This window comes from Peromyscus leucopus, chromosome 3 (genome assembly GCF_004664715.2).
Source record: "Peromyscus leucopus breed LL Stock chromosome 3, UCI_PerLeu_2.1, whole genome shotgun sequence".
Taxonomy (NCBI): domain Eukaryota; kingdom Metazoa; phylum Chordata; class Mammalia; order Rodentia; family Cricetidae; genus Peromyscus; species Peromyscus leucopus.
In genome coordinates this window covers 102,431,895-102,454,310 of record NC_051065.1, presented here as the reverse complement: position 1 = coordinate 102,454,310, position 22,416 = coordinate 102,431,895, and the positions used below count along the sequence as shown (strand labels likewise).

The 22,416-nt window shown below is 46.2% G+C and overlaps 1 protein-coding gene across 1 annotated transcript in view; it reads right to left on the bottom strand.

The window, feature by feature from the left end:
- Positions 1-22,416, bottom strand: part of Antxr1 (ANTXR cell adhesion molecule 1) — a 200,140-nt gene that overhangs the window by 154,122 nt on the left and 23,602 nt on the right. The window contains 2 exon segments of the mRNA XM_028853686.2: positions 13,339-13,410; positions 17,447-17,518. Of these exon segments, the coding sequence (XP_028709519.1) occupies positions 13,339-13,410; positions 17,447-17,518 (144 nt within the window).

The following is a 22,416-nucleotide window of genomic DNA, read 5'->3' as shown; positions in this document are numbered from 1 at the left end:
CTCAGAATGTTTACTTTCCCCCCTATTTACTTTGATGTTGGCAAGTATTTGCTTTTTAGCTTTATAGAACAGAAAGGGTAGTTTACTGTTGTTAAACCCTTTACACTTCCCTCCTAACAGACACCTTGGCTGTTTCCCATCTCCTCCCGCACACTGACCTTGCCTGTCCCCCAAATGCTGATTCCTGGGGATCACTGTGGTTCAGCTGGCAACACCGTCTAACTTCCTCTCTGCTTTCTTCTTCATCGATAGCTTGCCTTTGACATAATGGTCTTCAGACTTTGCCTAGTAAACAGTTTTTGTTTGGGAGTCTACTTTGTGGAATATTAATATTGCTATCCCAAGTTTTATGATTAATGTTTATGCAACACACATTTTCTATTCTTTCACTTAGCTTGTTGCTATTATGTATTCCGTGCATCTCTTGTGAGCCATATGGATTGTGTGTAGACGGCTGCTCTAACAATGTCCTCAACCTCCGGGTACCCCTGCTCTCGTGTCCCTCACCACACTGCTTCGCACTTGGCTCTGAGACTCGCTTTACCTGGGAGACATCAGCAAACACAATACCCAGGCTCTGTTTCTGGGTTTGCCATCTTCAGATGCTGCAGCCTCGGAGGGCAGCATGTAGTCTCCCAGCCTTCGGAGAATGTCCCAGATCCTGGTTGGTTTTTCATTTTTATTTTTATACCTAGAGTTATTTGGGAAGCGTAGCCTCAATGCCTCAATTGAGAAAAATGCCTCCACCCTGGAGGCAAGTATGTAGGGCATTTTCTTGATTAATGTCAGAAGGCCCAGTCCACTGGGGACAGTGCCACCCCTGAGCAGATGGTCCTGAGGCTGAGCAAGTCATCAGAAGCTTTCTTCCATAGCCTCTGCTTCAGTTCCTGCCTGCAGCCTCCTCCTTGAGTTCCTGCTGTGAGGAATCACAGCAATCCTCCAAGACCTGAGAGTGCTCAGAGGAAATTAACCCTTTCCTCCCCGAGGTGCTTTTGTGCCATGGTGTTTTACCACCACAACGGAAACCCTAACTAAAACACAGATGTCCTACCCTTTGCAACTGAGGCCATTCCTCAGTTCATCCTCTAGAGAAACGCAGCTGCATGAATAGTCAGGGAAACTCAGCATGGTTATTGATAGGCTGGCTCTTGCTGCTTTTTCTAGCTTGGCATTCTCAGACTTGTGGTTGAAATATGCTGGTCACTTCCTGTTTAATGTAGATATTGGCACAGTTGGGATGAAGTCTGCTGTCTTGTTATTTTTCTGCAATGTTCAGTTCTTTTGTTTCTCTTCTTCATTCTTTTGTTTGATCAAGCACCTCCTGATACTTCACCAAACACCATTCAGCTTTAGAAACACAGCTATCTGTTGTCATTGTCTCTTTCTCCATCATCTGCCTTTTCCCCCAGCTGGTGATCACTGGATTTCAGTACACATCCTTATTTTATTAATCTTATGCCTTTCCCCATATAATGAAATACTTTACATGAGTATCATTCACTCTCATCTTTTGCTACTATTGTAATATATTTCATTTATATATTTATGAAACTCCAAACTACAGCAGATGCCTTACTTCTGTTGAGAAACGTCACAACCCCCAAGAGACGCCTGAAACCTCAGACGGCTCCGAGCCCTCTGTGCATGCCATTTCCTGTGTGTGCAGGCCCAGCCCATCCCGTGATGTTTACAGTTGCAGTCCAGTCTGTGACGTCATCCTTACTTTCAGTGAGGTGTCTCTGGCCCCAGGAGAGCACTGAAATCGTCATAGAGGCTTGGTGCTTTCTGGCATAGCACATCCTTATTGCTTGGAGCATCTTTTCAGTTCCAGTTGGCCACCCTCAAAGTCACTGCCCTCCCATGTCAGTGCATGGTGAGCAGGACTGTAACTTTTGAAGTCTGGGGTGTGATACGAAAACGAGCAACATTTTCTTTTTGTCTTCACAACTCACTGATGAGTTTGTTCTTGTCTTTGATCTTCTCTTTGGAATAGTCAGATAGCCAGCACCACCATTCCAGTCCCTTGGGGCCACAGTAAAGAAGAACTATTTTAATAAAAGCGAGATGGTCCCACTCCAGCCGTCTCATGACAGAGACAGCTGCTAGCTAGGTGGCCAATGGAGGGGTGATGTACACAGCACGGACGCACTGGGTAAACAGTGACTCATGGGGACAAGAGAGGGCTGCTGTCAGACCTCATCACAGTGCTGAGAAATGAGCACAACTTAAGACCTGCACATTGTTCCTAGAAATTTCACCTCGACAGTTAGGGCTATAGTACCTTTCTGTCCACATTCGGTAGCAGGCTGAGCTGGAGGGAGTGTGGGGAGAAGGATGCTAGATCTGTACTGGATAATCCAACACACAAGGCACGTGTGGACAGAAAGGATTTACGAAGACAGAATTAGAGGGATGTGGGGCATTGAGAACTCAAATCACAGTGGGAGTGCAACTCACACACCACACTGCCTCTGAAGATCAATGAGTAAGGCCAAAGATACACCCTGGCTGAGCAACCCACTCCCTCCCTCCCTCCCCCATCACAGAGCGTAAAAAGTCCCTGCTTCTGTCCAGCCCTCACAGGAGAAAAGCATGCCAGTTAATTAAGGGCTTGCTACACAGGCAAGGACCCTGAGTTTGATGCCCAGAACATAAGGAAAAAGCCAGGCGTGGCAGCATATGTGTGTAATCCAAATGTTGGGGATATGGAAATGGATGGATCCTTGGGGTGCACTGGCTAGATTCCAGATACCAGTGAGAGATGCCCCCCCAAGGTTGACCTCTGGTGTGGACCCACATACACATGTGTATCCTGCTTGCCACCCCCACAACATACAACACACACACAAACACATATTTATTTATTATTCAATATCAATATTATATCAATATCAATATGGAAGTATAGTTTGTGGGGATATAAAAGTACACACACCCATGGAGATGGTAAACTCTAAATTCAAGGCAGCAATTCTTCCTGTGGACGGAGACAGAGACTGTGTCCCTAGGAACTGTCCCCTGCCACATTCCATTTTACAAGCCTGGAGGTATGACATGGGTGTTAATGATCCTTTTCTCTATACATTTCATATCCCGAATGCTCACCCATTTAAACACTTGCTGGAATGAGCAGCAGAAGAGGACCTGGGGTTGTGTTCAGGGCCTCTCAGAGGTTCAGCAGGTCCCCACGCAGCAAGAGTGACAGCTCAGAGGACAGTGTCACCACCTGGTGTCACCAGGATTTTGTGGGGAGGGGGGTGGTGTGGGCAGAGAAATTCCTTAATTCAGCTTCCGTCGTCCCTAGGCATGAGAACGCAGTCACAGCCGAGGCCAGTGGCACATGGCTAACACATCTGACGATGGAAGATTTGGGGTGCAGTCATTCACAGGTTCCTCTGACTATGCGGACACGGTCTTCCTGCCTCCAGCAGACATCAGAAATGTTCCTGTCCTCTTTTGTCCTTTATGCATTTACAGCATGAGGGACAAGTGGCATTTCCAGAGTACCTGCCATGTGTTAGAATCTCTGATGGGCATTTTCTGCACTACCAATTCGTAGTAGCTTCATAGCTGCATCCTATGGTGGGCGCAGGAGGAAGCAGACACTGGCAAGTCCACACTAGAGCCTAGAGAGGAGGCTCTGGGCAGAGTCATTCTCCTGATTTCATTTGCAGTACTCAAGTCGGGCACACACCAGAGCATTGCAGCCAAGACATGGGGCCATACCACAGCTCCTGCCCCAAAGTACGGTTTGACAAACTTTGAAAAACCATCCACTGTAACTTTTATATAAATGCAAACATTGGCATATTACATTTTTTAGGTGAAAAACTTGAAAGAAATGTCTTGCTTTTGGCGATGTCTTGCTATATCAATGACAACTTAGGGTTCAAGAGGGTGATTTTACTTCTCCTATTGACACGATTCCAGAAGGAGAGCGGGAAACACTGGCCCACAGCACTCACAAAGGCATGTCTGAGCATCTGTCTCGTGGCTCCAAGGTGGACTCTGTCCACTCAGTATTACTGTGACTCAGGCTGGGAGATTGTAGACAAATACGTTGTGAAGACAAGGCCTGTGCATACTTCTCAGGAAGAACTCTCGCTAAAACCATCAGGCAAGGAAACAATGGCGTTTGTCTTGCCTTACACTGAAGAAGTATTTTTCACCTATATCCCCCGATGCAGGGATAGACCTGCCAATGTTCAATGCTTCAGAAAAGGATGAGCCAGAGAGGTCCGGGACTCACTGTGAACTTGCTGTTGGACACGCTGTGATGAGGTGAGGTGGGGTTTGCCGGGGAGGATTTGAGATGACCCTTAGCTGTTGATCAAAACTCCTAGCAACAACCACGATAGTAACCACTGTTCACTGAGCACTCGAGATAGTAACCACTGTTCACCAAGTACTCTCGATAGTAACATGTTACCAAGACTCATAAACATCAGAGACCGAGATAGTACTACTGTTCACGAGCACTCGAGATAGTAACCACAGCTCACTGAACACTCGAGATAGTAACCACAGCTCACTGAGCACTCACGATAGTAACCACTGTTCACTGAGCATCGATGGCACATCTGCATCATGAATCCTCCCAGCATTTTACAGACAGAGAAAAGGAGGTATATTCAAGTTCTTCCCAACACTAAATTCCCAAGACTCCCCTCCCCTCTTATTTTAAAATTTAAAAATAGATTTAGAGCCAGGTCTCTCAGGAATAGCAACATGGAATCATTCTGCTCCAGAACCAAGAGGTGTTTCCAGAGCACGGCCAAGTTAGGTGCCACAGCCAGCTGAAGTACCGGAGAGGGACACAGGAAGGGTCTAGATTTCCACCCACACTGCACGCTGCTGCGTGTTCTTAGCATCCCTTCTGTTTGCTGAAGCAACAGCAAGACCTTCCACCTACCCTCCTCACACTGCCACCGACTCTCCCTCTCAGGACCACGAGGAAACGTGTGCACAGGCTTCAGGGAACTGTGTCCCTGAGGAAGGCGAGGGTCGGGGTGGTGAACTGTGTAAGTCTCTTTCTTGAATTTCAGACTGTATGTAACAGTAAAATCGTGGGGCATTCTCAAGTATGGCCGTCAGACACAGGACACAGGGCCATGGTTCCTGGGCTCCAATCCAGGTTCCCACAGTCACACAGCAGAGTGGTCTTGAGTCTTCTCCGCCTGAGTATCCCCACTTATAACATGACATAATAAAGAATGCGGTTCTAAAGAGAGCCCCACAGGTAGTCATTATTTTCCCTTGCAATAGCTGAAGAAAGTCTATTTACTGGCACGTGGTAAGCCCTTATTAGAGAATATATGTAGGCACCTCCTACATATTTGTATGTATAGCACATATGTGGTTCTATGTGAGCATCTCACAGATAACACACCAGAAGGCAACACACAGTAGAACAGGTAGACTGAGAAGGCTATATGCAGCAGGGGAAAAAAATAACTGAGTTCAGATCTTGAATTTGTGAATAAAGTCTGATGCCAAGTAAATGGATGGATCAGCACAAACAACCAAGTCTTTCTGGGACTCCTTTTCCTCACTAGTAAAATAAGATCAGCGGGCTGAATGAGATATGATAATCCTTTGACCCACAGTTTCTTTGTTGGCCCTGTGTTTGAATCTTGCGAAAGTCTGGAAGAAAGGTGAAATTTCCAGTACAAACCAGTCCTTTAGGAGAATGCATCTAACCCTCACTGCCCTTCCCAAACCATCACAGATGCAGCTAAACTACCAGGATCGAGCAAATGGGCTTCACTGCCTGAAGGTAAGTGAGCAGGGTGGCAAGCCCAGTCTTGGAATCCCTGCAGGAAACAGAGCTGCTGAGACAGAGGAAGGCACACCCTCTCACTCCAGGTCACAAGGAGACTGGCCTGAGCTTCAACGGGAGGGATCCAGTGAGGGGCCAGGAGAAGATTCCTAACCCAGCTGCCCCGTGGTGGGCCACAGGCTAGATTCAACTCAGTCACCCAGTGGTAGGTGGGGCGGGGAACCCTACCCAGCCACCCTGCAGTGTGTGGCAGGGAACCCTAACTCAGTGACCTGCCGGTGGCACCAGACCCTCTGCTTCTGGCATCTGCTTCGTCCTTCTTCGGGATGACTGCAGCGTCTCTACTCAAGGGGCAGGGCGTGTGCATTTAAAAACATTACTTCTCTATTCACAGATTTCTTTATCTTGTGATCCTAACATTTTCAGTGATGAAAACTCAGTTGATTCCAATCCCTTCTCTCCCTCTCTGGGCTCAGCAGCCAGGAAGATAAGAGCCAATTTTAGGGATCGGTGACATAAACTCACAGGAAAAAACGGAGGTACACATGTGAAATATCCCAGTCCCTACTGATGATGAAGGTACCATGTCTCTAAAATGGAAGGTTAGGGATAGAAAAGCATTCACAGAGATGAAAAAATGCAAAGGAAAAAGTGCACACAAAAAAAAGTCAAACAATGACGTGGTGACTGCAGGACCAGGCTGAAACATGCTGAGAGAGCATCAATAAAACCATGGACTGGGACTGGAGTGACTCAGGTGTGGAAGTGCCCGCCATGTAAGCATCAGGACCCAAGTTCAAACCCCAGCAAGCACAAAGCCAGGCATGTTGCCATGCACCTGTAATCCCAGTGCTGTGAAGGCAGAGACAGACAGGATTGCCTGGGGCTCTTTGGCTAGTCAGACTAGCTGAATCAATCAGCTCCAGGTTTAATGAAAGGGCCTGTCTCAAACCCATACACATAAAAACAAAAAGAATCTCAACAAATTTAAATAAAAAGTGCTGGAGCAAAATGGACAAAGACACCCAGTGTCTCTCCCTGATCTTTACATTCATGTGCACACACACAGACGCACACATACACACAATGAAAAAAAAAAAGACAGACTAAACACATACTTAGAACATAAAAGAAAGCTTGAGCAGGTCAGAATGCTAATTAGCAAATCAAAGGAGTGTAATGATAAATAATAGGAGAAAAAAGTGTTAAGTTGGAGAAGTTCAAGTTTCAGATAGAATGGCTTAGATACTATACAAAGTCACTTACAGAATCAATGAGTTGACTCATACCCAGATGTATCATGTTAATAATTTTTTTTTAAATATTTGAGATAAAGAAAAATGTCCCAAAAACTTCTGGGGAAGAACATCCCAGGGTTTGGGGGAGGAGGGTATAGCACATGGATTGCATGGCAGTCCATCAGCAACACTAATAAAACCAGAAACTAACGCCCCGAAGTAAATTATCCTAATTGTTTTCTTTGAAAAAAAAATGATTCTGAAAACTGAGGGAAGGGTAAACAACAATCACGTGGGAAACACCTTCCCGAATCATTACCTAACAAGACTAAAGTTATGCCTACAAATGAGTCAGAAGTTAGCATTCAGAACAAGACACATCAGTGAGAAGGAACATCAACTTCAACAGATCTGAAGTTCGATTTACATCAACAGCAGCTTTTATTATTAAGAAAAGATACCAAAAAAAATCCCCTTCATCTCAAGATGACAGAAAAGGGTGAAAGAGAGGGAATGAGAACTCATAATGGTAATATAAAATAATGAATCATAAAATTTTAAAAATGTATAAAACATAAGTATTTATAAATTTAAGAAATAAACCATTAGGTAACTGAGAAAGTTAGAACTAATAAAATATTTCATTAAAATGATGTGTGTGTGTGTGTGTGTGTGTGTGTGTGTGTGTGTGTGTGTGTGTGAACAACTGTACAGGGCTGGGCATGTGGCTCAGTGATAGAACAGTTAGCTAGCATGTCCAAGCCCTGGGTTTCATCCCCAGTACCCAAGAGAAGGAGAGAGGCAGAGCGGGGGTGGGGAGGGGGCAGAGAGAGACGGAGACAGAGAAGACAGAAGAAACATTCTGTAAAAACTAGTAACCCCCCGCCCCAATGTTATTTCTTAAGCTACTTCTGGAGTCATGGGCTGAACTACTGATTGTCCATGTTGAAGTCCCATGGATGCCCCTACAAGCATTTTATGTCAACACTAACAACCGAAGTGATGTAAGAGGAGATGTTCCGCTCACAGTGGGTAAAGCATTAACATTGAATACAACTGAGGAAAAGAACAAAACCTTCCTAGAGGACACAACACAGAAGTGATAAGCACCCGTAAATAACACTGAGTACTGGGGAGCAAGAACTCAGCACCATCGGTGCCAGGGCCAGGCCTTTCAGACAACTCAGACGAAAACCCCAAGGATACTTGGAACACTAGAAAAAAGAAATCTAAAAGCACATGGTTGGAAAAATCCACCAAAGACCAAGGAGATTTTTGCTCAATATTAGAAATGAGGAAAGACCGGTCCTCCAGATGTTGAAACTAATTAAAACAATGTGGTTTGAGTGTAGAACTGGAGGAAAACAAAATGGAGCCATAGCAGAGCAGAAAGCAGTGCCCAAGTCCACGCAGGCCACTTTTACGTGGCTGGTTAAAAGGCTGGAAAAAGCGGTTCCCAGCACAGGGGAAATGTCAGATGTTGGCCCCATACCTTACACAGTAATAACTTGTGGAAAACTTAAAGTAAAACATGCAAATTGCCATAAGCAAAAGTAGTAATAATGGAACAATTATGAATAAGAATGCTAACTTTCTGAATAATATACAGAAAACAGAATTCTCCTCCACATGAAAAGAACACACCATAACCAAATACAACCAGAAATATGAACATCAGCCAGCATTTTAAAATCTTTTTAATGGCTTCTACTCCCATGGTATGTAAAGACAAAGAAAAGATATACGACCATGTTAACAGACCTGGTTAAACCCATCAACTCTCTGGATTTCTGTTAAAGTGCTAGTTAGACTCCTCGGACAGGAGCTCACAGATAGACAATAAAACATTTGAAGTGTTTCAGGTCAAGTCATGATTAAGACTGGGAGTTTCCAGGGACTCATCTGCAGTAGTTCACACAGCACTGCCGTATTATAACAATACTTTGGTCAGCGTTCTACACTCTGCTATGCTAATGAAGTAGCCTGCAGATCTGGCTTGTTTAAACTGGGGAAGCCGAGAAACCATGGAAGGGGACATGATCTGACACAGGCTCTGACTCAACCAGGTTCAGAATCCAGAGGTCAGAAACGAGTTCTGCCATTGGCCTGTTACTGGACCTCACCGGAACTTCCGGAACCTCAGTGTCCTCATTTGTGAAAGGGAAGGAAAGCCTAAGCCTTCTGCAGCCTGCCACGGCCTGCCACGGCCTGCCACGGCCTGCCCGCCACGGCCTGCCACAGAACAGCACATGGGAAGGCCTAGAAAGTGAACAAAGCTGTGGGGAGTCGAAACCCCAAAGGCGGCCCACACAAGTGAGTTCCGTATTTTTACTTCCTCTTTTCTTTTAACCTGAGGACAAGTTTGATGGTGTGGTGGTGGCTGAGGTGTCTGGGAATCCTGGGGAGAGGCCCCCCTACTCTGGCTTTGCCTCAGAAGTGGGCTACCTCTTGGCAGTCTATCTGACCCAAATGACAACAGACACCCCCTTTTTTGCTAGATTCTTGGGGTGATTCTGGAGAGGCTGCAGAAGGAGGCTCCCAATTGAGTGCCCGAAGCTGGAGGTCTCAGGTCACCCCTGTGCCGCACAGGACTAGATCCAATACAGCCTGGGTAAGTGTTCATTAACTGAGAGGACATCGAAACTTCTGTCCACACTAGAGATACAGGAGTGGCCTGAACCCGGATTACAGCGAACTGAAGCAAAGAAAACAAGAAAAAAACCAAAAAAAACCCAAGAGTTAAGCAACATAAAAGTAAAGCTACACTCTAAAAACTTACTTAACAAATTGAATGCACCTAAAAATGTGTGCTCAGCTCTCATGGGGAACGGTGATTGTGACGCCAATCCCGAGAGTCTAGAATGGTGACAGACCTGACAGCAGTTACAGTGACCACCCTGTGAGGTCACCCAGACACCGGGGATGAAGATGAAACAATACTTGACTGAGTCATGAAAGTTTCACAGGGAACCAAATGGAAATTTTAGAACGGAGAAAGTAAGTATCTGTTATTAAGAATTACGCAGGAAAGCTCAATGGCTGAAGGAAGATGATGGAGGGAGGGACCACTGACCCAGGAGATGGAACAGCAGAAATCATCCACTGAGAACAGAGAGAAGGACTGGGACAGATCTGACCCAACGTCAGGGCCGTGTGGAGTGACATGGAGATGTCTTCACCTGCACCGTGGGATTCCCAGAAAGAGGAGAACGTGAATGTTACAGACAACTCGTGCAGCTGGGTTGTAAACTTGCCAATTCTAGTGAAAGACAAGAATTTACAGACTCAATGAGCGCTGCCCAGACCCCCCACATCGTAACCAAACTGCTGAGAACTGAAGATGAGAACCCTTAGCAGTGGTTAGAATGAACCACTGCTGCAGCTACACACAGAGTACGAACTTAAATGACACACCACGAGGAACCAGAGAAGAACATGTCATCGTTCTCATTCTGGCTCCTTTACTGCGCCTCAGCACACTGTACTTTATTTTATGTCTTCAATATCACCCTAGTTTTCCCTGTATGCATTTTGGATCCTGAGAACATATCAGAATACATTGTAAATATTTCTTTAATATTATGTTTTTCAATGAACACATTTTTTTTCAGCTTGTTAAAATGAGAATCTTTCCTGACTGATGCCCTGTTATTTTGTGTGGGAGTGTGTGTGTTCAAGTGTAGGCATGGGTGTGCATGTACACAGTATGTGTGCGAGTGTGTGTGAGTGTGTGTTCACCCTCAGGTTGCTTCCTGAGAATGGATCTCACAGGTTTATAGCTTAGCTGAGCCGGCTGGCTAGCTGGGTGCTGAACTTCCAGGTAATCTGCCTGTTCCCTCATCCCGTCCCACCATGGCTGGGATAAGAGGCACATTCAGCCAGTCTGCCTTGTTAACATGGATTTGGAGCTCCAAACTCAGGTCCTCACATCTGCAAATTGAGCATTTTACATCTTTTTATTTTAACAAGTTTCTTTTAAAACTCTATAAACTTCCTCAGATACACACAGGATATAACAATGCGACCTTTACTGTTTCAGAGGGATATCGTAAAGAAGAAAAAGATGGAGATTCCTGTACCCAACAAATCACTGTAAGACAAGTCGGAAACGGATCAAAAAATCCGATTTACAGCCTGCCTCCCTAGGGCATCTGAGAGTGATCACTTGTCTCCTCTGTACATGGTAAGACTGGGTGAGTCACCACAGGAGACTCACAGCCTTCAGCATTAAAGGCTGACTGGAGCAGAGTAGGGGTGCTAAAGAAACCAGAGGTAACGAAGTTAAGGCACAATTAGAATCCAAGTAGACTGAGAGGAACGCTGTCAGCTTGGCACTCTGATGGTGTTTATCCATCTCTCACCTGCCCTGGCCCGCTGCCTAGCAGCCGTGGCAACAGCTTACAGCGTCTACAGGAACTGCATGCACTTGACCTCTTGGTCACACAGACACATCCAAAGAGTAACTGCGTGAAGCGACACCAGGATGCCATAGTTCCCACAGGATGTGAAGGACAGGTGAGATCTGGTTCTCATTTGGGACTGATGATGCAGGCACCCCCTACAAGGATGCTTAGCACCCACAGGCTTGGATTAGCTCCAGAGTTTCTTCTTATCCATGTAAGGAGCCGAGCCAGTGACCAAAGAAACCATGGCTGACTCTGTGAGCCACGTCACTGTCTTAGCTGTGTGCCTCGGCACCTGGCCTAGTGTTGAAGACAGGGGTGTGGCAGGATCAGCTAGACTTTTTGTTCATTGCCCCTTCTCTGAGCAGAAGCCAGACCTGCTGAAGGATGGCATATAAAGACCAAGCAGGGTCACGGCTCTCACACAAGGCCAGGTCCTTCCTCAGAGCTTCTTAAAGTGCCTGGTCAACCCTGAAGGAGGCTTCTTGGACTTCAGGGTTCTCACTTTAAGAGAAGATGCAAGGAGAGGGGAACAGTGGAGCCTGGGCCTAAGCTGGGTTCTGTTTGGTGTCCATGGGAAGAAGGCATGGTCTTCCTTCTTCTGTGAAGAAGGAATGACATCCACTTTTAAAATGGGGTTTCTGGGCATCTCAGCAGTATGCATGCTGAGAGAGGAAGACTTGAAAGTGGAGTTATAGATGGGAAACACGGGTATGGAGAGTCATGGGCACTGGCTTAGACTTGCTGGTCTGAGCTAGAAAGCTTGTTAATTCTAATCTCTATAAAAGGGTGTTACCAGCTGAAGTCTTCCAGCCCTTCCTACACTTGCTATGGTCTGGCTTGGGGACTGTGAACTGGACACATGGTCCTCAGTGTGGCCCACTGAGAGCCAGCAGCTAGGAGGTAGGGCCTGGGGGAAGTAGCTGTGTCACCGGAGGATGACTCTTGAGGTTAAAGTAGCTGTTGCAGGGCCCAGACTCTTTACCACCTGAACTGTATGAGGAGTGGGCCTAGCCCTTGACTCTCTGGGTCCCATCTCACCATATGGTCTCTGCTGCTGTCATGCCATGTGTCACATCTGATGTCTAGATGCTGGCATATACACCTGACTCTCTAGAAATGTGAGCTAAATAAACCTCTTCTCTTTATAAAGAACCAAGTCTGTGGTATTTTGTTAGTGCAACACAAAGATGGCTCAACCCTTGCCCCTCTTCCATTTCTTTGCCCAATACACCTGTATTAAGTCATTAAGAATCGCATGTCCCTACAGTGCTTCCCTCGTGTGGACCACACCACGGTTTTCAGAAAAAGTACTCAGTGATACGAATGCAAGAAGTTATCCTTTGCCCTTCCCATGCCTCATGATAACTATGAATAAATGGCATGTGTCCGTCACCAATGGTCTTCATGTGTGGAGTGGAATATGGTTAAATCCCAGAGAATATTTGTAAAAACTGACATTTTCCCATACTTGACTAAAATTTATTTAGTGCCACAACTTTCCTTTACTATTCCCATCCCTGGTAATCACACAGGGATACATTTCCGGCTCTTACCTCCCCGGTGGAGGGTTTATTGCATTTCTGAAACTCTAGTTTACAAAAGAAATCTAATTCAAATGGGCAAAAACACAATCCCCATAGAACCTCATTTGCCAACAACATTCTGTTCCAACTCAGCAGATGGAGTTAACATTCAAAGGCAAGGTTCATCTCAACATGGTCTAGTCATTTAAACATTTCCCCAATGTCAGGAAATGTCATCAGAAGTCACTGCCGAGTGAGCCCGCAGAATGTCCAGATACAAAGGTCAAGGCTCCAATTAAGAGAGTGATGGACCACCGAGACACCAGGCGGCACAAGTCTCAGGGCTATTTGGGAAGACAGACTTTGAAAGGACATAAGTGAAGTTTCCTTACCTGTCCTCAGTTAGCTTCATTAAGGTTGTCCCTCGAGTGGAGAAGACGATGAAGGACATCCTTAGCTGAGGGCTGGAAAGGAGAGAAACCATTAGGTCAGACAGAACACCTGGAGCATGCTGGTCCCTTCCCGCTTCCTTCTGTTTTTATCTTTGTGTCTCAGCTCCCAGAGCTGAGGAACCACCTTAATCGGAGTCCCAGAGGATGCGGCAAGAGTTTAGCCAATGGCCAACTTGAAGCTCTGAACTGACGGTGCCTGCTGTGTCTCCCTTCTCACTGGAAACTGAGTGGATATGTTACAGTAAGAAAGATGAACTCCATCCCAATCCAGGACTTCCCAAAAGGGGGCTTGTCTACAGCGTGTCTATGAAATGGGGAATCCCGTGATTTAAGTCTGACAACATCTCTCGGAAAGATCACTGTTCACTTAGTTCCTTCTTGAGGGAGGAGGGCCTGCTGGGCCACAGAGAGTCTCTTCTGCTCAGTGGCTACATGACTTATTCAGTACTCAAAAGTTTCCAGTGTAAAATTCACTCTCTGGGTAACAGGCAGTCTCACCTGAGGAATGGCAAGAAGCACTGGCAATCTGCACAGGGCTTGGCAACTAGCTGCTGCCTGCAGGGCTCTCATGGGAAGGCCAACTGGTCAACCAGTGGGGCACCAACCTGTGTCTTCACAGAAGGCTCTGACTTCCCTCAAGGCTCTTAGTGACCAGGAAATGGGGCTATTTTCTGAGAGTGATAGATATGAAGTGTAGGTCTGGAGTTCAAGGAAATGGTAAAGAGTAAGAACTGTGGGAGTCAGAATAAAGGGAGATGAAAGGATTTCAACTCAGAAGGATCCTCTTCAGCCGCAGTGACATATTTATGCTAGTATCAACCACCATTATTGTATGGGTTCCCTCTGTCCCACAGTATTCTATTTAAGGAATAAATAAAATCACCCGTTCAGCTTTTTGAGAAACTCCCACTGATTTCCACACTAGCTGCATCAGTTTACCCTCCCACAACAGTATATGAGGATTCTCCCTTCCACACATCCTCACCAGCATTTGTTTTCTTGGTAATGGCCACTCCAACTAGAATGACGTGGAGTTTCAAAGTAGTTTTGATTTGTATTTCCCTGGTGTCATTTTTTTTTTTTTTGAGAACTCTTTTTCTTGTTGATTAAATTTTGAGTTATTTCTAGGCTTTGGATGTTACTCCTCCTTCAGACATGTAGCTGGCAAAGGCTTTATCTGATTCTACTGATTGCTTCTTAACTTGATTGACAGTTTCCTTTGCTGTTCAAAAGCTTTTACATTTCACAAGGCCCCATTGGTTAATTATCTGTCTTATCTCCTGAGTAACTAGAGTCTTGTGCAGAAAGTCCTTGTCTATACCTGTATCTTGCAGTGGTTTCAGAGTTTCAAATCTTCAGTTGAGGTCCTTGATCCACTTGGAGTTTATTTTTATTCAGGGTGAGAGATATGGATCTAGTTTCATTCTTCAACACGTAGCTATCCAGTTTTCCCAGCACCATTGGTTGACAATACTATTTTTTCCTCCACTTATTCAAGAGTGTACCTGGCACTGCCAACAGCCCTTGGGCTATTGCAGAAACAAAACTCAGTGACAACTTGGCCCCTGCACATGAGGAGTCTGCTATGGTCTGGATATGAGGCATCTCCCTGAAAAGCTTGTTTTAAAGCTGATGCAAGCAATGTTCTGAGGTGGGGCTTCAGAGAAGTGATTAGATTGGATCATGAGACTCTACCTTCATTGATGGCTCAGTAGATTAATGGATTCAACATTTGGACAGTCTGTTAAGAGATAGGGAAACTGTGGAAGGTGGAACCTAGGTAAAGGAAGAGGGTAACTGGGGGTGTTCCCTTGAAGTTCTACCAGGTCTCCAGTCCTTGCCTGATGCTGCCTCTGCTTCCTGTCCACGATAAGGCAAGCAGTGTTGCTACACCACACGCTTGGGCCAGGAAGCTCTACCTCACCATGTTGCATGAATCCTAATTGGTCTTACAATAAAAACCTGGAGCCAGATATTGGGGCAAATGCTGAAAGATCAGAGAGACAAAGGAACAAGCCACCAGAGAAACTTCTCACCACTACCAAATCCTCAAGCTGAATGTAAGGCCAGATCCTATCTCTATGAATCCTCTGACTGAAAGCCTCTGAGTCCTCAGTTGAAAAGGGCTCTTGTTCCTGTCTCCTCACACCTTATATGCCTTTCTCCACCAGCCATTTCACTTCCTTCCTAGTGCTGTGATTAAGGGCTTGTGTGCTTACAAATACTGGCAGCAAAGGCATGAGATCTCAAGTGCTGGGATTAAAGGTGTGTGCCACCACTGCCTGACCCTGTTTCTCTCCTAGACTGAATCAATCTCATGTAGTCCAGGGTGGCTTTGAACTCCCAGAGATCCAGACGGATCTCTGCCTCGCAGGTGCTAGGATTAAAGGTGTGTACCACCAGTGTCTGTTCTCTATGTTTAATCTAATGGCTGGCTCCGTCCTCTGATCCTCAGGCAAGCTTTATGTGATACACAATACATCACCACGTCACCACAGTCTGGGGACAGTGGAGGGAGCACGGCACGAGACCGCTGCAACTGTGAGCCCGAGTAAACTTCCCTCCTTCTAGGTGAGGGGTTTGTCACAGTAGACAAGAAGTGTGACACAAAGTCCACAGGAAAGAACCCAGAGGAAGGAGGCCATAGGGAAGCACCTTGAGGTCTTTGGGTAAGCTAAGGAGATGGTCCTCGTTGCTTTCTTTCTTCATCTGTGAAGCAGGAGACTGACATAAGTGTTTGCTCAGTGGCTTCACCCGCGTCTTTGAGTCTAATAGAGTGAAGAGTATGGAACTGCTGACGGGCCTGGCAGACAGTGCTGGAGGCCCACTTCCACGCAGATGCTGGGTGATCGAGCGCGCGCCCGAGTGAGCGAGCGCGCGCACGTACACACACACACACACACACACACACACACACACACACACGTTCTCTTTGTATGTTCCTTTTCTGGACCTCAGGTTCAGCCAAGGTTAAGCCAATTGCTTGGGGTTGCACAGGGAGCTTGGATTCAAAATTCATCCAGCCCAGCTGGATCCTTTTCCACTGGGCTCCTGTGCTCAGAGGGAGAGATGAGGACAGCAAGTAGAGACAGAACAGGAGCTGTCAAGGACTTGGACATAGATGTGCTTTATGTCACTTGAAAGGGTCACTGGGTGAGAGTGCAGGAGAGGATGCTTGGCTCCATAACAAAAAAGACTTTGAAATGATCCAAGAGGCAGAAGTTTCTCACCAAAGCTTTTCAACACGAGGCTCCTGAACGCTCTCAGGCTAGACTGGGAAGTCTCTTCTATCACTCTGAAGTTCAATGATTTGTCTAAATGCTTGTTAACATCACACACACCCCGTCTCTCTCCTTGCCTGTACTTCCTCTCCATGCTGTCCTCTTAGCACCTACTTTCCTAAGTCACCTGGGTTTAGGTGATTCCTGCTGCAGATTCAAGGCCACCTGCCGCCCTTGCTTTCCTGTTAGGGAGGTAAGAGCATGTTGCTCGGTAACTAGGTATGAGAGGAGACTGTGCCATTGCCCTGGCCTCAGAGGATCCTGTGCTAGAAAAATGGACTGAAGAGTTTTGTGCTCACTCACATTGGTCTCCATGGAGACCGTCTACCACCGGGGCATTGCATCATCCCTCACGATGCTCACACCAGCTGCACCAAAGACCTTGACAACGTGGTGCAGTCGCATCCATGAAAGCTGTGTGAGCCCACAGAGGATGTCCCCTCCTTTACTAGTGGATGTCCTTAAGTAGCACCTCCACAGTTCATAGTGACTATGCTCAAACCTGTTTGGGAAGACGAGGTCAAGCCCACAGAGAGAGGATGCAGGAGTCATGTGACCAGTCATGACTTGCTTGGGGCTGTGGTGTGTTCATATTAAAATCAGAAGGGGTGTAAGCAAACTGACATGAGCTGGTCACCTAGCAATTTGTGACACCTTACCCACAAGTCCACTCAGTGTACATTCCCACAGTGTCTGGGAGCTACTGGAGTAGTAAGTGGGCTGGACTCGCCATCAGCCACGAGAGATGTGACTGGAGCGACACTCACCTGATGAATCTGTGAGCCAGCTGCTCCACGAAGTAGTAGATTTCATTCCAGTGGTGGAGCACACTTCCTGACCTACGGGACAGAGCGACATGCCGTTAGCACTCTGTGCCATGTTCTCTGTCTACTATTCTATGCAGATTCAGCCCATTAGCTGGGTTCATTCATTACCTGGAATTGGTATAAATTTGGAAATTATCTATAAGGCTGTTTCCAAATGTTTGAAGAATTCCTCCAACTCCATCTCCCCTTGCCACCCCGCCCTCCACTCCAAACTCTTACAAGGAAGTAAGCAGACAAACCAAAAACCCAGGGCTCGGATCACAAGCTGGCTCCAGATCTCCATGGCACTGTTATTTGTGCACTCCTGTAAGAGACTCTATTCCAATTCTGTCGAATAAAATCAGCAAACTGACCGTGGTGGATTAAATGAAAGTGGCCCCCATGAGGCACTATTGGGAGCTGTGGCTTGTTGGAGGAAGTGTGTTACTGGGGTTGGGCTTTGAGGTTTCAGATGCTCAAGCCAGGCTCAATGTCACACTCTCTTCCTGCTGCCTGCAGATCCAGATGTAGAACTCTCAGGTCCTTCTCCAGCACCATGTCTGCCTGTGTGCTGCCATGCTTCCTGCTGTGACAATAACGACTAAACCTCTGAACTGTAATCCAGACCCATTAGATGTCTTCTTCTATAAGAGCTGCCGTGGTCACCATGTCTCTTCACAACAATAGAAACCCTGACTACGACATTGGCTAGACAAATGATACACCAAGTCTTAGATTTACGAATACAGATATCTGCAGAATTTTTAAGTAAATTATTAGAGAAATGAATTCAGCAGGTTTCCTAAATAATAATCAATCAATTGGTGGAATTTATTTTAAGAAAGCACTGGGAGTTAGACACGCAGGAAAACCTTTTGAATCTACTGTGGTTATTCAGATTAATGAACAGGAGAAGAAAATGGCTCCACCTCTCACTATATCAAAAGGGAATGAGAAGAACAGAAGAGAGGGAAATCAGTTCTCTGAAAATATGCAGTTGTGGGATTTTAGACTTGGAAAGTTTTTTTTTTTAATCTCCTGAATCTGATATCGTTTTATGATCTTGTTCCCATCACCTTGATTCTGCCTGCTTTCCCCACAGTGCTCATGCGCAGGCTCTCACAGTGGGACTATCTTGGCCCTTGTTTACTCAAATTTGTTATGCCTTTCCCTTTCATAAGCGGATCTGCCCAGCAGAGCCCCAGCCTGCCTGCCCTTCTGATAGATGAGGCTGTAGTTTGCTTTCTGTTCTGACACTTTGTATTGCAAAAGTTTTCCACCAGTGTCTGATTACATTTATTTATTTATTCCTGTGTGTTATGTGGGTACATGTGTGTGCAGACATGCGTGTACATGTTTGTGCGCATGTGTGCCCATGCATGTATGCGTGTGTGTGTGTGTGTGTGTGTGTGTGTGTGTGTGTGTGTGATATGTGTGTGGTGTATACATATGCATGCAGGGCAATCTGAGACCAAGAGAGGGCATCAGATTCCCTGGATCTGAGCTGGACTTACAGGAGGTGGTGAGTTCACAGAAGAGGGTGCTGGGAGCTGACCCGGGGTCCTCTAGAAGAAAGCTGAGCACCTTTAACCCCTGAGCTGAGCCATCTCTCCAGCCCCCTCGTTACAGAAGATTCTTTTAAAAAAAAGAATTATTTGTTTTTATTTTATGTGTATAAGTGTTTGCCTGCATGTATGTTAAGTTCACCACATGTGTGCTATATACCTATGGAAGCCAGAAGAGGGCAGCAGATCCCCTGGAGCTGGAGTTGTGAGCCATCATGTGGGTGCTGGGAACTGAGCCCTGGTCCTCTACAAGAGCAGCCAGTTCTCTTGACTAAGGATTCTCATTTCAGTTGGTGTGTCCCATCTCTTTAAAGAGAATTTGTTTTTCTGTTCCATTTCATTGCATTCAGAAATGCTCAGTTTGTCCCACTTAAACGAAAGCGATACAGTACACCACAGATCTGTACTTAAAGACCACATACTGGTAACAAGGTCTCCCAAAGGACATAGGTGTATACTGTACACAAGACACAAAAGCAGAAAAAAGGGGGTACCACTATTCTCAGGGTCTGGGCTGTCCCCACAGTCAGGTGTTAAAAGCTTGCTCAGCTAGGCACTGAGGGAGGAATGGACCCTGTCTAACAGGCTTAGTCACTGAGGACAGGGCTCTCAAAGGGACCTTGGGATGCTGGTCTTGCCCTCGAGCTGTGTGTGTACCAACCCTATGCTATGAAGTAGAGTGTTTTCTTTCCCTTTCTTTTTCTTGGTTTTGGTGATTATTATTCTAGGCCTTTTATTTTTTTTTAAATTTAGTTCCTTAATTATGTGAAAATTTCATACACGTACGTATTTTTGTTCATTTTTTACACCACCTACCCTTTTCTGTCCCCCCCCCACTGAGCCCGTCTTCTAGACAAAACGCTTTCTCCACCACTTCTCAAGCCTCCTGACAGGAATGACCACTAAACCATGGACCCCAGGGAGTCTTTCCAGTGTGTCACCTTAACACAAACCTCTGTGAGGAACTCGATGGTAGCATGAATCTTAAAAGTTCTTATTAATAAGATCAAACTTGAGGCCAGTTCTTGGGGTGAAGCTGGAAGATCAGAGAGACAGAACAAGCCACAGCTACCTCACCTCGCCAGATCCTCAGCTGGTCTTGTCTCCTCAGACTGGAGGCTTCTGAGTCCTCATCCAGAATGGGTCTCAGCTGAATTGCTGCTCAAAAGCCTGAATGCTTAACCAGCCAAATGCTTAACCAGACAAATGCCTAACCAGCCAAATGCTTCTAGTTTCTGGTCCTCACACCTTATATATCTTTCTGCTTTCTACCACCACTCCCTGGGATTAAAGACTTGCTTTCTGGGATTAAAGGTGTGTGTCACCATGCTTGGCTGTTTCCAATATGGCCTTGAACTCACAGAGATCCAGAGGAATTTCTATCTCTGGAATGCTAGGATTAAAGGTGTGAGTGCCATCATTTTCTAGCCTTTGTATCTAGTGGCTGTTCTGTCTCTGACCCCAGATAAGTTTATTAGGGTGCACAATATTTTGGGGAACACAATACCACCACACTTGGCCACAGTGAGAGTAAAGATTCAGGCTCCAGAGAGAGGCGCCCTTCAGCACACTGTGTAACAACGGGTTTCACACCTAACAACCCTAGCTGAATGCAAACTCACATTCAGGAGGCTGGCCTGCCTGGTGCCACAGCCTCCCTACCTCGCCACCCACCCAAGTGCTCACAGCTTAGCATTCTGTCCTTCCTCCTCCCTTCTTCTGGAAAATACTCAGGAGGACCCAGGAGTGGGAGGGAGGTGGGACGGACTCCTGCCTCTCCAGTAGCGGAAAATGCAGATTCTTTGACCTTACAGGCTGCCTGCTGGACATCTGCCCTTGGTCTTTTGACGGATTTTCCAGTTTGAAACTGCCACAGAGCCTGGCTACTTCCGGCATAACTGACCCCTGGTAGCTCAGACGTGGCCACTCTCACTCTGAGCTCAGAAGCAGATTCCTGATCCCAACAAGGAGAAGCCAAGTGTTTGCTGGGAAAATAGCAGCATGTATTCACGTTTGGCTTTTCTCCACACAACTGGGTGTTGTTAATCTCATATGATATCTCAGGTCACGTTTGTCTGTTTAAGAGTTAGTACCTAAACTTAGCTGTGTTGGACTAACCTTGCCATTGCTACCCATGCTACAAGGTAGAAACAAAAACTTCCTCCTAAACCCAAATGTAAACAGTACCAAAAGATGTTTTTCTACCAAACTTGGTGGGTTTGAGTAGTATCGGGACTAAAGAAGGGTCTCTTCTGGGTATTTTGTGTCTTTTCATTCTACAAGTACAAACTTCATCAAAATTTGGAATTAAAATAACTGTCTAGGAATTCTGCTTGGAGTCAGAATTACAGAATGAACTCTCTGTTTGAAGATTCACTTGGTACACTTGGGATCCAATCAGAGCTAAGATCAGTGCCCTCCCTCTTCCAGTATCTACTGGGGTGGGCTTCTCAGGGAGGGAACGCCCCTGATGTCCAATCTAAGTCCCTAACAGTGATCACTGCTGAGGGCAGTTCCAAGGCTCCTTACTTATTTTTGTTTCTAGTTTGTCTCCGGCATTTGAAATATGATCAGAAGTCAAGAAATATTTGACTCACTCTGTGAGGGATTCTGTAAGGAACAACCTGACATTGCCCTCAGGTGACAGCCAGTCACTTCCAAGGATTAATATGCAGAGAGGAGGGCCAAAAGCAGAGTCCCAAATTTTATCCACCTGTTTTCTGAACAACTGCATTCTTTTCTGTTTCTGAGAGTGTCTAAGCCCCCTGTGGTTAAATGCCTTAGAAAACACATTTGCTATACAAGCAACCAGAGTATAATGAAAAAGGCAGGCAAGCAAGCATGTGGCTGGATCCACCACCATTGACCTCTGACTCTGGGAGAGCAGAGCAGCTAAGATAGAGATTACAAGATGGTCAGGCCTCATCTATCCTTAGCCCCTTCTGGTTTGAGTCATTGATGTCAGTGACCCTCTTGGGTCCCCAGACAGTCCTGGGTGGGTATGGATATGTTCAGTAGCTTCAGGGACATTGAGTGGACCCAAAATTAGTGCCAAAGTCCACTTGCCACTGTGTACTCTCTCCCGATCTCTCTCCACCCTCTTCTCTCTCCTCTTTGTAAACCCTAGGACGCTGGAGCCCATTGCGGCCCAGGTCTTCTTGGCTGTTTTCTGAGTCCACAGCCCAGTCTCCTTCTGGACCTTGCTGACTGGCGCTTCTACTCCAACTTCTGCAGACACCAGTTCAGATCCAAACCACGCCACTGAGCACCTGCCTTTGTCCTTTGTCTCGGGATGCCCATCCTGCTCCATCTGGTTCTGTGAAGCCTCTACCAGCCATGATGCTCAGCTTCTCCCTACTGCCACGT